We start from the raw sequence: 22,127 nt of genomic DNA on the forward strand, positions 1-22,127 counted from the left end.
TAAAACAAACACAAAGACGGAGGTGGTGGTTGTCAAGGCACAAGTGAAAGTACTCTAAATGTTGCTTGTTTTCTTTGTTTGCAGGAGAGTTGGAGATGTTCCAGAAGGATGGGGAGCGCAAGATTCAGAGTCGGCAGCAGCTTCCGGTTGGAACAACATGGGGCCCTTTTGCTGGGAAAATGGGTCTGAATAATAACACCTTGGTATGTAGATGCCCAGTGAGTTGACTTTACTATACTGTTTGTCATCCTTTAGGAGTTAGTCTTTATTGCTACTCAACCAAATCACTTAAAATCAAGCTATTGTAAGCTTTCATGGACAGTGCTATTTGGATCTTTTCCAAACAGTCCATCTATGGCAGCAGTCTAGAAAGAGTTATGCCAGGCACAGATTAATGGTACTAAACTTGTTACTTTAGAATTAGGAGAGTTATATGATGATTCTTACCTTATCTGCTGAGCCAAACTGATGCTTTCGCTTTTAATAACATATCAGAGGTTTTTTTTAACTGTTTCAGAGCACAAATTAATTATTGAACAATTCATATTAACAAAGTAGATAGAAAATACACAATGACTATGTTAACCTGTATTAAAGTTAATTTAACCCCTACTAAACATAAGGATATTGAGAGCTACAGAATCTGTCATCAACTTGCAGCCATTATGCCAAGGTATTTAAGGATTCTGACATGGGTGCCTAGAATTATGTAAGGTATCGTCCAAATTAGCCCTGATTTCACTGAAGTCAGTGGTCCATATAAGTACTGCACTGCTGAGCCATAATTTAGTATGTTAAAGATAGTGTCATTCCTATCTCTAATTTTTGTTGTTGTTTATAATTAAGTCTCATGCTCAACATTAGTTTTCATGTAGTTTGGGTTTCTTTCCTTGGATTATTTTAAAAAATCTCAGTGGAGATGTATTAGACACTTAAAATCTGCATTTCCTTGAAAGGATAGAGCTTCGGAGCAGTTACTGTTTAGCAGATCAGTGCCTGTTATTACAGAGGTTTCATGCACACATTATTGACATAAAGAACTGTGAAACTTTTTCAGTACAGTATATCATATAAATACATTTCCATATTTAAAATACATTTGCTGCATAATTGTCCTGCAAGCATACCTGTTAAAAATTGTAATGAAGAAATATTGTAGTTACTTTATATTTGCAATACCCATTTTTAAACCTTAATGTTTCTTAACCCTTTTAATATAGGGTGTTTTTTTAAAAAAATCTAAACGCGCTAATCCATATTATGGACTAATAGCCTAGAAACAATAGGGCTCGGTTTTCCAAGTGCTCAGCATCCACAAATGGGACTAAATTTTCATTATGAGAACCTAAAAAGGGGGGAGATTTTCAGCACCCAACAATTCCCATTGTGACTAATTGGGCTCCGGGTTCTTTTGAAAATCTGGTCCGTAAGTGTTTGCTCTTTCATGTCTATATGTCTAATCTCTATTTAATAAAGCACTTATCCCCACAATATCTTAGAGCTGATCCTTTCACCAAAATCTTGTGCACTATGCCTGTATCTTTACTTAGAATGTTCTCCTAAAATTTCCCACCATTACTACTTCCATTTCAGCTCCATCAGTGGTGGCAGGGATGGGCATGTGAGCACTAGTGTAAATAGTGTTCCTGGTAGGTACTGGCATTTTAGTTACAGTGTTTTCTGACCTGCTCAGAGCAAGCCTACATAACATAGTAACTGGCTCTATCTCCCCATTATTGCTTTATCACCACCGATGATAGTATCAGTATATAAAGCTTAAGTAAACATTTGCAGGTTATAAATTAGAAACAGTGCAACATACAATAGAAATGGTGACTGATGCTTAACTGTAGGAGCTCTAAAAGGCATCATTAGAATAAACTGGCAATGTGACAGTGATACTGCTACTGTTTTGTTATGTTTCTCTGGATGAATTAGAGTGCAACCACAGTCAATAGAGCAGGACTTCTACCCAGTTTTTGGTCTCACAGATGTATTTGAGCTCCTCTGTTCTCTTCTACAGCTGGTAAGAACAGTTTTTGACAAAACAAAATTTTGCTGAAATATGCTGTTTTGTCAGCACTGAAATATCTTGCAGGAAAGTATCAGTTTCACTAAAGCCTGATGGTTAAGGCACTGAGCTGGAGATGGGAGATATGGGTTCTAGTCCCTTGCGCTGCCTGATTTAGAGTGATCTGGGACAGAGCCAGCACTAGGCAAAAGCAGACTAAGCAATTTCTTTGGACCCTCATTCACTTTTTATTTTAAGAACTTGCCTGTTTTAGTATTGGGGGAGGGGGGAATACTCCTGCTTAGGGCCCCCAATGGGCTAGCACCAGCACTGATCTGGGATGAAAAACTCAGTTCTGAATCATGCAGAGCAAAGTCTTGAATGTGGGTTTTCCGCATATCAGGTGAGTGCCCTAACCACCAGGCTAGAGAGGGAGAAACACACATGCCTCCTCTCTTCCTGAATCATAAAGCTTGGAGTCTGATTTCATGGAAACATTCAAAAAAATTTGGTTTTATTCCACATTGGAATGAAAACAGATTTTGAAACCTCCAAAATTGCTGTGAAATGGAATTAGACTGCTCTGGTCAGCTCTGTTCTCTTCCTAAGAGCTTTTCCCAAATAATGGTGATCTTTCCCCATCAGTGAGGCCTCTGCCTCTAAGCACTAGCTTGTTACTTTAGAATGTTTTAGGAAAACATCAACGTTTTGATATATCTTTAATTTATTGTTTAGGCCTGACTATCCTGATGCCAGCTTGTAATCATTTTTTTTTCTGAAGCTTTTCTGTTTTATTCTTAAACTTTCTGTCTGACATGTTTGATTCCTATTCTCTCTAAAACACATGCTCTCTTTTGTTTTTAAAGGGAGCTGTATTTGTTTATTTGTTATTTATATATATTTTTAAAAGCTCATCTAGGGAAAGACGCACCTCCTGGGACTCAATTATGGTTTCACTTGAGTGCTTGACAGCAGGTTTCACACATTTCTGAGTGAGCACTGCAAACATTTTGGTGTGATAAACCTTATAAATGGATCAAGTAATCTTTGAAAGACTTTAAAAGTAAATCTCTGGTAAAGGAGCAAAAGGAAAATTCTGTGAACTCCTGGCTACCATTTCACAGTATTTGCAGTTGGATTTTCGTACACATCTGCTTGTGGCTGATTCTTGAAAGGTATTGGTGGGCATGAGTCCTTGTCATTCATTATCTGTCCTTAATGTGGTAGCAGTGTGATGCTATCTCCCACAGAGGATTCGTTTACCTTATTACAAAAGATACAACCTACTTACTCTCCTTTTAGTCAGCCTTGAATAAAATCTGAAGATGAAATAATACTGTTTTAAACTGGTTCATATTCCAGCCAGTACTCTGATGCTGAGTTTAAACTCACAGTTGTTGGTTCAAGAGATTCAGCACAGTAATTAATTCAACAGAGTAATTAATTGAGTCACTGTGCCAGATGTCAAATACTTTTCAGATCTTTCAAGTTTTATCTTGAAGTACATTAACAATAAACATCTCAGAATAGTGGAAGGCTGGGTATCTTGAACAACTGATTGAAGTGGCATTTGCTACTACAGTAATAGCACTAACTGTTGTTGACTTCCAGTTAGCAGTGCCTAGACTTTGCTAAGGAACTTAGTGGAATCCACTAATTGACTATCTTGTGCACTGTCCACAGCAGGACATGGACATCATAAAGTAGTAGCTCTATCAGATGAATTAAGGAAAGTCTGATGGTTAACCAAGGAAGAGAAGTGTTTAATTTTTATCAGCTAGGAGTCAGTCAAGAGTCTCATTCACATACCTCACAGTATCAAAATACCTCTAAGAAGTATTTACAATGTTGCATTATCACAATAAATGAAGAAGACTTACTTTTTACTTACTTCTATTAGACAAATATTCTTTAGCCTTCGGATGTATGTGTGGAGTTGGTATCTGTAGGTAGAATTGGGCACACCGGTTTTAGTCTTCCTCCCCCCTGCCTTTCACTTCCAATTCAAGGACAGCAGATCAAAGTTCCAACAAAAATAAACAGTGGTTGATAGAAGTGCAGCCCTAGTGAACAGCTAGAAAATTAGAACCGAAAGGCGGTGTCCTTCTGCTGGCTTGCAGGTAATAAGTTATCATCAAATCATTTCTGTCTTTTACTTTTTTAACAAAAATAAAACAAACAATGACCTCTGCTATAGAATGAAGGTGGTGTAATTCTAATCACCACTCTTGCCTGGAGGCTCTTAAATATGTGCATTGACATATAGCTCCTAAAACTCAGTAGTGCCAAATATACAGGTGGATTTTTCAAGATATGTAGTGATACCTGCCCACCTCTTGACACTGCAATCTGGGCCTTAGTATGTATCAAATGTAACTTGAAAGATGAGATAACATTTGCTAATGTGGAAATAGCCTGTGTTCAGATCCTGCAGCCATGAGAGTAGTTCCTGTTCACACAAGTAGTCCTATGATCAGGCACTAAGAATTTGTTTAAGAAAAGGTTGTTTTTCCCCCTCCCATACCAAAATATTTTTCTTGTAAACTCAGTCATATTAATCCCTGTAGTCTTCTTTGAAAACTTTGAGGGAATAAGACTCATTCAGAAGAAAAGAACATTGCAAAAAATTCCCAGTTACAGCTGATATTTCTAGAGGAGAAGTGGCAAAGAATGTATAGCACATGATGAAAGTCAAACAGTGGTTCATGCCATTACTTCATTAATCAAGTGGAGGCATTCTGAAAAATGTTTTTCTTTGGCTGCAGCCATCTATTTTTTGGTGTTAATCTGTGCCCTGTGGCAGGGTTTTGTGAAGCAAAACAATGAGCAGTTGTATCATACCCCCCCATTGTTGTCGCCCCTGTCAGAAGGAGGAGAGGATGATGCAGGTCTGTATCAGCCTGATAAGGAAAAGAGGATTCAAAATGGCTGTGGAGAGGATCCGTGGGAGTAAAGTGTGCAGTTTTGGACCGGACTAGTGATGGAATACAGCAGAGACCCTTTAATGGGATCCTGAAGGTTCACTGCCAAAGCTATACTTCTTCTAGAAGATTTCTTAATAAAATAGTTTGATTAGGAATTGCTGTGACTGTCTGAGCAGCCAAGGTTCAAAATGCAGTTAAGTTATTCACTCACTAATCTGTGGCTGGTCACTTTAGGTTAAAATCCTCCTATCTATAGTACCCAGCCACTTTTAATCTTTAGTGTTACAATATTAGAGTTTACTTGCCACATTGACTAGAGGCTAAGACCACTGAAAAAGCTACATAGGCTCTCCATGACTTCTTGTTTAAACTGTAATGTGTTTATCAATTTAACTTGAATGCTATGGGCTAGATTTTGCCCTCAGATACATACTTTTAAGGATTTAGTCCTCCTGTTAACATGCAGTCACTTTTATATATTACTACATAGAAAACTGCTATAGTTAATAACAGCCCTGATTCTAATCTTGATTAGACCAGTTTTACACCATTGTAACTCAGTTGTCATCTATGGATTTATTCATGATTTACCCCAGTGTTTGAGATCAGAATTATGTTTGCAAGTGTCATTTCAAAACATTTCACCATTCCCCCAACTACTAGAGCACTCAAACCAAGCAGCATTTCTGCACAAAATCTTATAGAACAATGAAGAATAATCTCTTTAGACTTCCACACCATGCAAGTGTAAGAGAGAGTTATTTTACATGAACAGTTATAAAAACACCGAATGTGTTCATCCAGTGTGAAAATTTACAGTGCACAATAGCCTTTATTAATTTCTTACCCTTCATAATGTGGTCTATTGAGATGTAATGTGAAACTTGTGTCAAGGGAGAATGGGTACACTGCCTCAGGACCATTTCAAAGATTTTGGTTATTTCCTTTGTAGTTTGGACATTTACTTCTTTGTTCATAAAAATTTCTTTGTATGTTTTAATTTCTGTATTAATATTTAAAGTACAGATTTAATTTAAACATCACACTGATATTGTAAGAGTACGCAGTAAAGACTGGAATAAATACTCATCCAAGTGAACAAAAGTATAAAGATGGTTTTGAATGTAAGGACCTTATCACCTACTACTGTGTGATGCAGAATACCAAAGGGAGATGAGGCGACTTCCACAACAAATTGTGTTAGGGTTTCTACTATGTGTACGTTTTGCACAAAAAATTAGAGCTAATGCAACCTTAATGTTGAGAAAACAAGCTCTCGACTGGCACTTACTATATGTAAAGATTATTTTTTTAAAACTCCATATTTTAAGGCAAATGTACACTGGAATAGAGTTAAGATTGAGATTCCATTTTTTATTCTCCATTTCCTGGTATCTGAATGCCTCTTTTCTCAACCTTAACATTGTGTTGTTAGTAGTAGCTTTTTGTGTGGAACTTCCTTGTCTATTTTTTAACCTTCTTTCTTTTGATTGAGGCCTCCTGATGTCCCAGGAAATGTACCCTTTGATCATTATTTGACACCTGTGTATTAAAAGACCGTGTTTACAAATGTTAAAAAAACTCCATTTGGGGTTTAAAACCTTTTTTTAAAAAACACTACTTAATTATTTGATACTAAAAACATCTTCATTGAGCCAAATTTATACTAATAATATGTTAATTAAGCTGTAATAATTACCAATCATTCTCATTACACTAAATCAGTTCCCGTGGGAAAAATCTCAATAAATCATCTGTTTCATTTCAGCATGTCTCATTTCAGTAGTGTATACTGTAACAATATTTTCCTATATTCGTAGATTTTAATCCCAGATGGAACCGTTATGATCATGTAGTCTGACCTCCTGCATAACACAATAATTTCTGCATCGACTGCATAACTTCTGTTTGCTCTCTAGAATATCTTTTAGTCTTGATTTAAAGACTTCAAGTGCTAGAGAACTAAAACTCCTTTCAATGATTCACAAAATATACTGCTCATTATGGATTGTGTAAATATAAAATATCAGTTTAAAGACAGACATTTTTTAAATCTACTTTTTCCTTTCCCATCAAAAAAACTAAACATAAGGGGGGGAAATTTACAATGAGAAAATTCAGTTTCTAAATATTTTCTCACAACTCAAAATGACTGAAATAATTTTGCTCATACTTTTTGAATAGTTTCATCTTTACACAGTGACTCTGCATGGAAAATTCCAGCCATATAGGTGAATGTTTCAGAAAGTTTTTAAGTGTGTGAAAACAGTGTCATAGACTGTGAGGGGGAAGGATAGATCAGTGGTTTGAGCATTGGCCTGCTAAACCCAGCGTTGTGAGTTTAATCCTTGAGGGGGCTATTTAGGGATCTGGGGCAAAAATCTGTCTGGGGATTGGTCCTGCATTGAGCAAGGGGTTGGAGTAGATGACCTCCTGAGGTCCCTTCCACCCTGATATTCTATGAATTGCAGCTTGGCCTAGACCTGTGGTGAGTGGTACCTTCTATAATAATTAATTTTCTATCTGTTATAATAGACTATAAGATTATCCAAAACACAGTTACGCACATGCTATTTCTGCCTTACATTGTTAAACCATGACTTTGGTGCTCATTGAAGGTACTGAATTGAAAACCTTGGAAACTGAAGCTGTCCCTTTATGCATAAAAGAGTCAAATCTCAGGGAGCACTGTAGATTTCTCCACTTCTGCATGCTCTAGGCCTGATCTAGAAAAATCACATCTAAGATTGTGCCCACACAACAAAATCCCCCGCCCCATATTTATAGCCAGTGGAGGTGCACTGATGGCTGTGCTTTTGTACACAGAGCTCCAGTAGCCTCTGGTAATTTATCCACCATGTTGTCTCTACCAGCAGATCTACACAATATTGTGCTAGAATAAAGCCTAGAGTAGATAGGGCCTTAGGGTGAAAAGAAGATTCAGTCTCTATTACCACTGATATTTGACCTCATTGCTGAGAATGAAAATCAAGGTGTCAGTTTTGATGGTGGCACTTATCATTGCATGAGTGATGTAGTTTGAAGGGTTAGTTTCATTCTTTTCAATAGGAGTTTGGCAGTCATGCAGTTGAGAGAGGTAAATTATGGCCCCAGTGAAGTCAATGACACAACTCTCATTGACTTAAATGGGGCTAGGAATTCACCCATGCTTTAGATTCCAAATATCTAGTTTTCTGAGTACTAGTTAAATGAGATAACCTGCAGTGTTTTAAAAATGATGGAAACAAATGGCTTAGGTATTTCTGAATCTGCCTATATATAGCTTGACACTTGTACTAAGTAAGATATAGTGAGTATGGTAAATTTTAGACAAATATGCTTTAATATTGAATTATCCCCATATCCCAACTCCTAAAAATCAAAGTTTTGTTGGAAATACAAACATTTTTGCTATTTTTTGCTTTCAGTCATATTCAAGCCACTCTATTGACTTCAAAGGGCAGGCAGGGTGTGGCTAACAGCACAGTTTGTCCCCTTCAACTGTAGTGGTGCTACTTCGTACCAATATCCTGTGCCTCATTTAGCAAACATAGTGAACATGTCTATCAATCCAACCCTGTGAAGATGCCTCAGAGTCCAGGTGAGTTGAAAAGAAAATCAACTTCAGCTATCCTGTCTCTGCTGTACAAAACACAAGAGGCAAGGTAGTCTGCTATCTTGGTTGCCCTCTTCCAGCAGAACCCTAATTCACCTACTGCATTGCAAATGCAGACACAAGAGAGAGCTTCATAGCTGGTGGACCAGGTGATGATTGTTTTTGTCACTATGCTATTGCTTTGGTTCTTGTAAAACACACTTTAACCAGGAACAAATATTCGGTATGTGTTCTGGTGCCAGTTCATTGTGCTATCACTCATTGTAAAATATGTATCTATCCCCATCAAAGTTGATAATGTTTTGTATTAAGATACCGTCTTAAATACCTTAGTAATAATCTCTTACTAGATTTTTTTCTTAATATATGTTATTACATGTTCCACAGACCACAGCGGTGTTAGTTATTTCAAAATATTTATTAGGTGATGTTATAACAACCAGTTACATATCAAATTATTCAGAAATGTGTTAGAGTATTACAATGGTATATTTTATATATAAACAATATGATTTGTTCTATAATACACCATAAGACATAACGTAGCCTCACTCAAAAAAGTGAGGGAATTAGCCAGATTACCTTCTAAATGCTAGTACAGTAACTCCTTGCTTAACGTTGTAGTAGTTTTGTTCCTGAAAAATGCGACTTTAAGCTAAATGATGTTAAGCTTAAATTTCCCCATAAGAATTAATGTAAATAGCGGGGGTTAGGTTCCAGGGAAATTGTTTTCACCAGACAGAAGACTATATATATATTTACACACATAGTATAAGTTTAAAACAAACAATTTAATACTGTACACAGCAATGATGATTGTGAAGCTTGGTTGAGGTGGTGGAGTCAGAGGGTGAAATATTTCCCCGGGAATGCCTTAGTGCTGAATGATGAACCAGCACTCGGCTGAGCCCTCAAGGTTTAACACATTTTTGTTAATGTAGCCTCACACTCTATAAGGCAGTACAAATGGAGTTAGGGGAAACAGCATGGCAGACAGAGACACACACCCTGTGTGTGAGAGAGAGATGCGCATTGCCCCTTTAAGTACGCTGACCCCACTCTAAGTACATTGCCTTTTTAAGTTGATCAGCAAGTTGAGACAGGAACTGCTGCTAGCAAGCTCCCTCCGTCCTGAGCCTTGTCCTGTCTCCACCCTGCTCTATGGAGATGGGGTAAGCGGGGAGGGGGAGTAGGAGCAGGGGAGAGGGGGACACCCTGACATTAGCACCCCTCTCCCCACCCCACCCCCTCACAGCAAGCAGGAGGCTCCTGGGAGCAGTTCCAAGGCAGAGGGCAAGAGCAGCACATGGCAGTGGGGGGGGAGGGACAGCTGAACTGCCGGCAGTTGATAGCCTGCTGGGTGGCTACCGCACAGGGAACTTAGGGGAGGGGGGAACTGATAGGGGGGCTGCCGGTCCACCCTAGTTCCAAGCCCCTACCAGCCAGCTGCAACAGGCTGCTCTTTCTGTAAGTGGTAGACAAAGCAGGCTTTTAACGAGCATGTTCTCTAATTAATCAGCAACATAACAACGAAACAACGTTAATCGGGATGACTTTAAGTGAGGAGTTACTTTAGTTGTATTTAGAATCATCTTTATAATATCAGAGACATCATCATATATTTAATGTAGATCATTTTTATTCTAATAAAATGTGATCTAATTTATAACATTCTTTGTAACAGGTTATTCATCTTCGAGAGCTTGTTCATGTCCATTCCAGTCAGGTGTGTGCACAGAAAATTTTTCCCCTAGCAGCATCTGTCGGGTCTGCGTAGGCACCCCCTTGAGTCATGCTTTCATGTCGCTCAATATAGAGCCCAGCCTACCTGCCACCCCCTTCAGTTCCTTCTTATCACCAGTGAAGGTTGGCTGGAACTTCCCTTAGCTCTTGCTTAGCCAGCGTGTTCGCTACTCATTTTATATAGTTACCTTAGACTTAGTATTAGAGTTCTTAGCATAGAGTTGTTGAGGGTCCCCACCATCCCACCTCCCCGGAGCCGTGGTATGCCGCAGTCTCTGGGGTTTAAAAACTGTGTGGCCTGCGCGTGTTTACAGTGCTTAGAGGAGGGCCACCAAAAGGATTGCTGTAAGATCTGCCGCAAGTTCCACCCTAGAACTCTTAAAGAAAGGCAACAGCAGCTTAAGGTGATCCTCATGGAGGCATCCCTACGCCCCCACTCTGACCCGGGCTCAGGGGACCCGGCCCCTAACACTTCGTCTTCGACACGGAGCGCCCTACTACTGACGTCAAGCTCGGTGCCGAGAAAGGACTCATTCCGAGACGCTCGGCACCGACACGGCACCTCACGAGGCCCGGTGCCTCAGAAGAAAAAGAAGCCGGACAGCCGCTCTCCTACGGCTGAACCCAGAGATGTGAGACTCCAGGTGGGCCACAGTTCTGGATCCCCTGCTGGGGCCATGTTGACTCCTGCCCAAATGAGGCAGTTGAGTCCGTCCCCCCCTCGGTCGCCGGTCCCTACACAGCAGCTACAGCTCCCTTAGCTGCCAGAGGCTTACCAATCTGCTTGGGACCTCCTGCACCTTATGGCGCCATTCTCACCCCCAAGGAGGGAAGAACCTTCAGCGCTGGCGGACTCGCCCCTAGGTGCAATCAAGAGGGAAGCCGGCTATGCTGTTGAGGTGCTCCCCATCACCAAGTCCCTTGACGCCGGCTCACTCGGACAGAGAGCCTACCCGCCCCCCGAGCTTTTGACGCTCAAGGCACTGAGGCTCAGCTCCTCTGTGGTCTTCAGTCTCAAATACCTTGGAGTCAGAGTCTGACTCCTATCGCTCCAAGAGAAGCAGGAGCCGCAGATCGAGGTCCAGGAGAGACAGGAGGGAGCCCCAGGCCTGGCCTCTGCAGTAGCAGAACCCGCCTCAGTGGCCCTTCTGGACCCCATGGCTTTTCACCAAGGACAGGGAGGAGTCCAAGGTCACTGCTCCGCGATGTCTTCTGTGGCTTCAGCCACCTTTGTCCCGCTATTGGCGACACATCTTCCCACGGTGCCTGCCCACACACCAACGCCTCTGACAGCAGCACCGTCGTCGATTACGGCACCGTGCTTGGCTCTGACCTCGGCACCGCCCTTGGCAGTGTCCTTGCACCAGTCTCCCATGTCGGCACCATTGTCGACGTCGACTATGACCTAGGCACCGGTAGCACCAGTGCTGATGTCAGCGTCGGGCCCTCCGCCTTCCTTGGCACCTGCGAGCAGATTGGCACCGGTTCCTTCGACGGTCCCTTCCGTTGTACTGATGGCGGCGCCATCACTTGGTCCGGCGTCTGCAGCTCCGACACTGTTGGCTGCACCACTGGCACCAATGTTGCCCTGAGAATCTCAGGACCCCATGGGGGTGGATGGCAGGGAGCATCCGCTCATTATAAACGCTTCCTCCTCTTCGTCACCAGATGAAGTATTGGTGGGTACAGACATAGCTCCTGCGCTTGATGACAACAGGGTGCTGCAGCAGTTGTTGCGCAGGGCCGCTCAGGGTCTGGGCATTAAGGCCTAGGAGGTAGTTGAGGAGGCTGATCCCCTAGTGGACATCCTTGCATCCTCAGGAACTTCCCGTATTGCCCTTCTACTTATTAAAACAATTGTGGATACCACCAAGACCCTGTGGCGGACCCCAGCTTCCTTGCTGCCCACTGCCAAGCGCAATGAGAGGTGTTATTTTGTGCCCTCCGGAGGATTCGAACATTTATACTCCCACCCACCCCCTGACTCTCTTGTTGTGGACACTGCTAACCAGCCTGAGAGACAGGGCTTCCAAGAGCCCTCCCCAAAAAACAGGGAGGCCAAGCGTCTTGACCTTGTTGGGAGAAAGGTCTATTGTACAGGGGGTCTGCAGCTCCGTATCGCGAACCAACAGGCCATTGTCAGCAGGTACTCGTATAACACCCTTGCGGCGATGGCCAAATTTACAGACCTCCTTCCTTCGGACTCCTGAACTGAGTTCTTGGCCTTGGTAGAGGAGGGGAAGCTAGTCTCCCAGGCTTCCCTCCAGGCCGCATTGGATGCTGCAGATGCCACCACTAGGGTCATGGCGACTGCGGTAGCCTGGCTCCAAGTCTCAGGGCTCCCTTACGAAGTCCAGCAGACCATTTAGGACCATTTGAGGGTGAGACTCTTTTCTCTGAAAAGACAGACAAGAGGCTACACAGCCTGAAAGATTCATGAGCCACCCTCAAGTCATTGGGTCTGCACACTCCAGCCACACAGCGGAGACACTTCTGACTGCAACCTCCTCCGAGATTCCATCAGCAGAACCGACAGGACGGTTCATGGAGGAGGAACAGGAGTGGCAGGAGAAGGCAATACCCATCCTCAGGCCAGGGCTCTGGCCAGCCCAAGCCGCCCTCTGGCCCTAAACCGGCCTTTTGAAGGTGCGGTCGAGGACAGTGCACCAGATCAGAGACTGGATCTACCCCGCCTTACCTTTTCCTCCTGACTATCCCCTTTCTACCGTGCATGGTCCCGTATCTCCTCAGACCGCTGGATGCTCCACATGGTAGAGAGAGGATACTCTATCCAATCCTGTGCCCTCCCGCCCTTTCACCCCCCTTCCTCATCCCTCTTCTGGGACCCTTCTCACGAGCATCTACTCATCCAGGAAGTGCAGTTACTCCGATCACTAGGGACAGTGGAGAAGGTTCCTCTGGAGCACAGGGGCGAGGGTTTCTATTCCCAGTATTTCCTAATACCAAAAGCCAAGGTGGCCTCAGGCCTATCCTGGACCTGCGAAAGCTCAACAAGCTCATGAAGAAACTCAGGTTCAGCATGGTCTCCTCGGCCTGCATCATCCCCTCACTAGATCCAGCAGATTGGTATGCCACCCTTATCTTGAAGGATGCGTATTTCCACATCGCAATCACTCAGACCCACAGGAAGTACCTCTGGTTTGTGGTCAATGGTACCCACTGTCAATTTACTGTCCTATATATATCTGTAGTATATTATAACATATCTGATTGAGTTTCCAGAATTAAAACCCTATCCTTTTTTTGTAAATTCTAATTAATTATTTCCTTATAAATGTATTCTTAATCAAAAGCATGACCCAGAATGCTCTTTGTCTCTGAACACACCTTTGCTTCTGTGACAGCTGGTCAACTGTTAGAAGGGTGACCAGATTCTTAAAGTGAAAAACTCTAACATCTGCCATGTATAAAGACATGGGAGAGGAGTTCAGTGGCATTAAGAGAGAGAGTGTACATGCAATATGTGGGGGAGGGAGGGAGAAAGAAAAGGGAATCCATTCCTTCCTCTTCCCTCTCTGCTGCCAAGACATACTTCTCACTTTCCAAGTTAGAAATGGGACATATTAGCATAAACAACAGGGAGCAATAAAGCAGAAAATAGTATTAACTCCTCTGCAAGCTATTTACTGTTTTTCTCCCAGTCAATTTCATTATTTTCTAACCTGTGTCTGAAAAGCCTGCTATTTTTTTTTAAAGAAAATATTCTCTACTTCCAAGCCCACCTTATTTCTTAGTCATCTTCTTTTGTCTCTATATTCTTTCCTCCTGCTGGGTCATCTTTTCTTCCATTTTCTATGCATTAGTCTTCTCCTGTTCTTTTTCCTCACTTTTTTCATTTTCCTGCAAGTAGCTGTTATTTGGGGAATCCCCCTTCCTACTTGCCTGGGAAACCTTGCCTTCCAAATGCTGATTTTTTTTCACATTGATGCTTATTCAAAACAGAATTAAATGCAGAAAACAGTCAGAGTTTAACTGAGGTTTCTTTTTAAAGGCATTTTTATTCAGTTCCACTTAGAACTTTCTTTCTGAGTCTTTTGTACCTCTTTTGAGAAATGTTGTTCTGATTTATAAGCATCATTGTCCCTGGTTTCTGTGACAGAGAATTTCAGAGGTAAGAGCAGTGGGATTGCATTTTCAGGATGCCAGATGTGTGCTCTTTGATCTGGTGGTACAGCATGCCTCAGGGAATAAGTTCAATCTTGATTTCTTTAGTCAATCATCCACTATCAGGTACCAATGTGCTGATTAGCAGGGTTGAATAAAGGAACACATCATGGGCGCATGTTGGATGCTGGAACATTTGTGAGTAGGCTGTTGGCATCACAGACGACCTCCATGCTCATGCTGTGGTAATGTTTTCTGTTCTAATAAATCTCTTTAATGCATGAAGGAGCAATAACAAATACATGAATGTAATAAATAACTCCACATGCATTGATGAATCTTGCCGATGCTTAGAATTCCTTTTTTCCCAGTTTAACCCATTGTTGCAGAGTGGAAAATGAAAACAGTAGCCATGTGTGGCATCTTAACCTCTAACAATTGCAAGACAACTCCATATAGCTGTGCCTTCTTAACATTCCTAGCATTCCCTGATCCAAACTAATAATTAAGCACTTGTTGAAGTGTTAAAGGGACTTTGTAGCCCCACCTAATACTATATCCCCATCTAGTGCAGTACTTGGGTGTAAAATGGCCTTTTCGTTTGAGTTGAGCCTCAATAAGCATTTCCTTCAGTCATTCCAAAAATGTGTGACTGGAGTCTAAAGATCGCCTAACTGGGCTTCTCCAGCATGAGTAACAGAATTAAGGTATATCCTAAAGTGTCTCTTCAGCTATGAACTAACAACAGATTTTACATTGTCCTTCTCTCCTACTCTCTTTCATTAGCCATAAAGAACTATTTATCCCTGATCTTTGCATGAGCCAGGACAAAGGACCAGGGACATTTGCATGGTCTGCTTCCACCTGGTAAAGTGTCCCCAAAGTGGTGAGGAAGAAGGCTGGGCCATTATCCTGCTCCTACCGCCATTCAGTCTGGACAGTTAAGCTGGTCTGAACACAACAGGAATTCACTTCATTATCATTTTATTCTCTTTGAATTCTTCCTGGGGCAGTCAGGATACACACCACCCTGAAGTCAGGGCAGTGTTCAAAGTACACACACTGTCCCAGAGTAGATATATGTGTCAGGGAAGAGTTGATTATGCTTTTTTCATTTATTGTCACAGGATGTTAGTCTCTTTTTGTCTATTTCCTTATGTATTCCTGAAAGAGAAAATGCAATAAAAGGCATACTCATTGGTTACAGATTGTAAGTGGCTAATGATGTGCACCCAGGGGCTCAATCCTACATGGTGCAGAACACTTCCATGGGAGGCTGAGCATCTTCAATTCCGATGCAAAGCAGTGAGATTTGAAGCCACTTAGCATTTCACAGGATTGAGCTCTTAGAATACACAATGTGTAGACATCTATATATAGATATATATCTGTTACTGTATTTGACCTTGATGATGGGACCAGTTTGATAGAGTTAAGGTCAATGAGTATATTATTTTTAGACAAGATACCAAGTATGTAGATGGTTCTGCTTTACTTTACTGTGTTAACAGCTGATAGCATTCAGTGCTTCATGTACTGCTGATTGTAGTGATACATTCATCTTCAGTGATTATCAAAAAGATTTCAGTGCTTTGGAATTAATCACACATTTGAGAAGACAAATACATGAAGATAAGTAGAAAAATTGTGTGTGGGTTTTTTGTTTAAGAGTGATGCTTTGGTTAATCAGTGCAAGTAATCTCCTTTATTAATTTATTGTAGCAATGAAACCACAACAATAAAAAATTAATTAATTTAATTAACTAATGTTTTAAAGTGCTTTAAAGATGAAAAATGCTATATACGATCTCAGTATTATCATCATTATAGGCATAACATTACTCCTAATATATACCTCGCTTTTCTTCCAAATGTTGTCCTTTCTGCTTTTTTATTATTAATGAGCTAAAGGAGTTTATAGAGACTTTTTTAGGATTGCACTTTATGACTGTGCATTATTACAATATGTAATTTTTGCACCAGGGCAACTTGAATTCAGATATACTAGCCTAATTCAGGTTTCAGAGTAGCAGCCTTGTTAGTCTGTATCCGCAAAAAGAACAGGAGTACTTGTGGCACCTTAGAGACTAACAAATTTATTAGAGCATAAGCTTTTGTGGACTACAGCCCACTTCTTCGGATGCATATAGAGTGGAATAAATATTGAGGAGATATATATACACACATACAGAGAGCATAAACAGGTGGGAGTTGTCTTACCAACTCTGAGAGGCCAATTAAGTAAGAGAAAAAAAACTTTTGAAGTGATAATCAAGATAGCCCAGTACAGACAGTTTGATAAGAAGTATGAGAATACTTACAAGGGGAGATAGATTCAATGTTTGTAATGGCTCAGCCATTCCTAGTCCTTATTCAATCCTGAGTTGATTGTGTCTAGTTTGCATAGCAATTCCAGCTCAGCAGTCTCTCGTTGGAGACTGTTTTTGAAGTTTTTCTGTTGTATGATAGCCACCCGCAGGTCTGACATTGAATGGCCAGACAGGTTAAAGTGTTCTCCCACTGGTTTTTGAGTATTATGATTCCTGATGTCAGATTTGTGTCCATTAATTCTTTTGCATAGAGACTGTCCGGTTTGGCCAATGTACATGGCAGAGGGGCATTGCTGGCACATGATGGCATATATCACATTGGTAGATGTGCAGGTGAACGAGCCCCTGATGGTATGGCTGATGTGATTAGGTCCTATGATGATGTCACTTGCATAGATATGTGGACAGAGTTGGCATCGGGCTTTGTTACAAGGATAGGTTCCTGGGTCAGTGGTTTTGTTCAGTGATGTGTGGTTGCTGGTGAGTATTTGCTATATCCTCTGATCCCACTGAGGATTACCTAAAGAAACCACACCATCTGCTAAAAAAACTCCCTGACAAAGCATAGGTATAACCTCGTTATTGCTAGACTGATTCTTGCCTGCATATTTATACCTGCCTCTGGAAATTTCCACCACAGGCGCCTGACGAAATGGGTATTCACCCATGAAAGCTTATGCTCCACTACTTCTGTTAGTCTATAAGGTGCCTCAGGACTCTTTATCACTTTTTACATTTTAAAGGGTATCCCCACCTTGGAGGGGGCTTCACAGAAGATATAATCCAGCCAGGAAACCGCCATGGGTCTGGTAGGAGAGATGATATCTATATCTCTCTGACCATCAGACACTAGAGAGACAGCACTACATGTGGCTTCTCACACCTCCTCCCGCATGTCCATTTTCTGCCTACACCCCCTGTGTGAGAACGGGAGACAGTTTCAGAGGCAGCTATGCCCCCACTCTTCCACATGTGGATCTCTGGGTCAGGGTTCACTCCCAGTCCCAGTGGAATCAGTGAATAAAATAATAACTGGCCTGAGAGCAATCAGGAGAAAGACCAACAAATGTGCCTACATCAAGGCCAGAGGGGTAATTTTCTGCAAAGAAGCCCTGGAACATATTAAACAAGCTAAAGCAGCAATGTCACTACTCACTGTTTTGCTTGTCATCAAATATCCATCATTTTAAAGTTTGAAAAATAGTCTGCAAAATCTCTCCTAGGCACATAACATTCTCTAAAGCCACAATTCAGATAAAACTTGTTTTATTTCATCATACACAAATTTGTTTAGATCTCTGCTGTGACTGCTTTCCCCATTGCCAATATCTATTAATGATAATTGCTTTGAATACTGTACTCACTCTGTGATACCATCACATCATTGTGAAGAAGATTGTGATCTTATCTAAACCTATTCTGTTTAACTCTGACACTCCTTCTGTTATAGTGGGGCCTTGATAAGATCATGCCTGTTAGGATCAGACATTAGTTGGAATCAATATTTGAAAATGTGCCTGTTTTTGCTTAATAGCAAAGTTAGTGTGAGGGTCAGAGTGACATCATTTGTTGGAGGAGATTGTACAGCTTCATCTTGTCATGAAAGTGTGTTCTTTGCAGCATTTGCTGGTGAAAAGCAAAAGCAAGGACTTTCTGTAAACTGTACAACATTGCTAAGCATCAGTGGATAAGGAAGAAATTTACTATTTTTAATATTTAAAATGTGTATTGCAGTAGCATGTAGAGAGCCCAGTCAGTGACTAGGGTATTGAGCTAGCTACTGTACACACATAATGAAAAGATAGGCCCTGCCCCAAATAGCTTTCAATTTATAAGTATCTACTCAGAGGCAACAAGTGAACACCCCCAAAAAATGGGAGGGCATGGAACATAAAAGGTAACTATGAGATGATTAAAATTAATGTAATAAGCAGCAGACACAGCACACCAGCTGCCTGACCATTGCCAAGTGGTGCACAGTCATTGGGTTAGACATGAGTTTTATAGAGAGATGTGGGGGGCGGAAAGGTAGTGGCTTTGTGGATTTTTACAGGGAGCTCCTCCCATGGACACATTATTGGTCTGGTGTAAGAGCAGGCATTACAGCAGTTGAAATAAATTCTTCAGGGGATTTGTTTAGACAGAGATTGGGCTAGAAATAGCTCTGCTGATACTGAACTGTATAAGACTAGATGAGCATTTAGGAAGTACAAAGTGAAATAAAGCTGTTTAGAAGAAAAATAAGGTCAGTGCTCCGAGAACTCCTTATTTGAATTAATTATCTATCTGTCTGTCTGTCTCTCTGTCTATCAGCCAACTCAGTTCTAACCAACACCGAGTGCTTCTTCATCTCGTTCCTTATTTCTCCTTGTGGATTTATTGACATGGATTCCTGTTAATATAATATGCTTACCTCACACTCAATTCACTAAACTTATACTGTTACAAAGGAGAATAAAGAAAAGCCATGACTTAGGTGGGATAATTGTGATAATGTGCAGGGTTGTCTCCCACTCCGAGCTTATACACTTGGCAGTACACTTTCCTGAGAAGCAGTTTCTATACTCAAGCATTTCAACGTGGAGCTTAATGTGTTTACTGATACATGTGCCTGTGTAATGATATATATGGCATTATCAATATTACATATGTGCCTAGATGTTATCATGAAGGGATTTAACAAGAATTTGCCTCTGCTCAAACACTAAAGTGAATAAAATGAAAAATGAACAGAAAACCAGATCATTGGAAAGGTATTGCACTAAAAGCATGGTTAAATTCACTACTTGCCACTTTATAAGGTTACTACCCTATTCCTCCCAATTGAATTACATGCCACTACTTATTCTTTTGGTATAATAAAGATTTGCAAAAGAATACACTATAATATTCAGAAAAAGTAGCTTGCGAAAATAGATTTGTATGGACAAATTCTGGCCTGGGATGTATGCTTGTTTATATTTGGGCATATTTAGTCCATAAAAAGGGAAGGTTTTTAGTATACTTTAAAAAATTGACTTAAATGTTTAATAATACACATACAGATTTCCTTTTTCCTTTTTTCTCCTGATTATTACAAATTAAAGGAAAGAAAGAAAAACATTTCTAGACTATTACTGAAAACAACATGAGGAAATTGTTCATCTTTGAATGAAATACTTCATGAACACAAATGTCTGTGACACAACACAGGACTGAATTTCCAAAAGACTAAGCTCTTTCTCCTTCCAGCTGTATAAAACTATTTTTTTTAAATTGTTGCGAATTCTAAAGATTTTCTTTAAAGTCAGGATGCGGGAAGTACTAAAAAGGGGGACTGGAAGTGTCACAGACTTTCAAACATAGGAAGGGGATGATAAAAATATTTCTCATGAGGAAAAAGGACTTCTTGTTGGAGCATGGAAGGAAGATGGTGAAACAGCAAAACAAATGATAGGTGAATTTGATACCAATGCAGTGAATATTAGGGACGCAGTTATGTACCATTTTGCACATATCCATTTAACACGTCTCTGTCAAAAAGAATAATCAAGTGGCTATTATAAATTAGCTTTTACATAGGGGATAAAGGATGGACTTGTGGGCAAGTCACAGGATGGAAAGTCAGGAGACATGAGCTCTGATCACTTCTGTTGCAGTCTTCCTCTGTGAGATCATACAAAGCTCAAGCTACTACTTTGTACATGTAACTGTGGTATTTGTACATTACTCCTGGGGGAATTCTGCAACACTGCGCATGCACAGAATTTATGTCCCCTACAGAAAAATGACTTTCTGAAAGAGAAGCAACAGGAAGCCACAAGAGCGGTCATGCGACCCTCCCCAGCAGTATGTTTTGGGTGCCCAGGGCAGCCATCAGAGAGGGAAATCACTGTGGGGCAAGAGTGGGACTGGGGAAGATTGGCTGGTGGCTCCTACCCTGCGCCACGCTCAGCTGCTAGTCCCGGCTGGGCTGGAGTTGATGGGATTTCCTATTCCCTTGCATGGCATATGGGGACAGGTCAGACCCACCCCCAGATTTCTCCTCCAGCTATAGGAAGCTCTTCAACCTCCCCCCCGCCCCCCCCGTGCTTCCTGCACCCATCTCTCCTCAGCTGTAGGGGGAGGGGTCACTGTACAGGGAGCTACTCCCCCATTCGCCAAACCCCTGTTCATCCAGACCTCCTCATACCCAGATCCTCCTGCTGAGCCTCACCCCCCTGCACCTGCGCCAATAAGCCCCACTCTCCCTGCACCTGGACCACCCCAACAAGCCACTGGCACCTGGATCCCCACCCTACCGAGCCCCAACACACCGCAATCTCAAACTCTCCATTGATATGCAAAGGAGTGCACACCCAGGCCCTACCTGGAGTAGCCCATGTGGTCACCCCAGAGATTCATGGACTCACAGGAATGAGTAAGAGAACTTCACTACACGATGTCTAAAGCAACACCATCGGCTTTGATGACTCTGGCTGACGCAACAGTCCTTAGTAGACTATGCATGTTTGATAACGATTTCCAATAAGACATTTGGGAAATTATTTATTTTACCTGTCACCTTTGCCCTTCAAAAAGGGATGTTCATGTCTAAAGTTACAATGAAAGAGAATGACTAAAGAGGCATAACCCCATTATGAAGGATTTACACACAAACCCACTTATCAATACCAACCTCCTAGCTTTTAGACTCCTTCCTTTCTATGAATAATGAATAACAGACATCCAGAGTTAACAGTTTACTAACCACCTGTTGGCTGAAATTTGTTCTTAGAAACTGTTCATCAAATAATCATGAATAGAGAGAAGATTTGTAAATTATTTACAAGCAATTCATGAACAAAAAGCTAAATTCTTAATGAATGTTATTTGCAGTTAATAATTTTACCCTGTAAAGAAAATGTTGGTAGGTTGTACTTTGCAGTGCCCTTCTAAATAGATGGTCTTGCAGAACAGATGATAGTAAAATGAAACAAAACTTGACTATCTGAGGCCGTCTACTGTTCTACTAGACTAGGACGAAACCTGTCAATTCATAATTGGTGGATTAACATCAAAAAATTAAGGTATTTAAGAAAAATTCCAAATTACCAAGTAATAGCATGCTTTATTAGGCAGAGGGGTGATAGCATTCAATACCTCACTAGTGAACATAGTCTGGAGTATGTCTTTGAAAAATTAGAGATCCTTGATGGCGATCTAGCAGCCAGAGCTTCATATGAAACAGTCAATCAAATGCAAACACAATCTATAATAACAAATTGATTGGCATAGTAATTGGGAAGTTAACGTTATTTGTAGCTCCATAATTCTATCTTTGGGAGTCTAAGGAACCTTTGCGCATCAATGGAGATTTTGAGATCGCGGTGTGTTGGTGTGTTTTTGTCCATCCAAAG

General features: G+C 41.2%; 1 protein-coding gene across 6 annotated transcripts in view; it reads left to right on the forward strand.

The window, feature by feature from the left end:
• The window catches only part of ZFPM2 (zinc finger protein, FOG family member 2), a 437,522-nt gene that overhangs the window by 224,585 nt on the left and 190,810 nt on the right, over positions 1-22,127 (forward strand). For 5 of the 6 annotated variants that reach the window (XM_034763465.1, XM_034763469.1, XM_034763466.1 and 2 more), the window contains one exon: positions 85-203. In XM_034763465.1, coding sequence (XP_034619356.1) covers positions 85-203 — 119 coding nt within the window. Of the gene's footprint in view, positions 1-84; positions 219-22,127 lie in introns of all 6 variants that reach the window. The other variant, XM_034763468.1, reaches the window with a different exon arrangement.

The sequence above is a fragment of the Trachemys scripta genome, chromosome 2, assembly GCF_013100865.1.
Source record: "Trachemys scripta elegans isolate TJP31775 chromosome 2, CAS_Tse_1.0, whole genome shotgun sequence".
In the NCBI taxonomy this organism is placed as follows: domain Eukaryota; kingdom Metazoa; phylum Chordata; order Testudines; family Emydidae; genus Trachemys; species Trachemys scripta.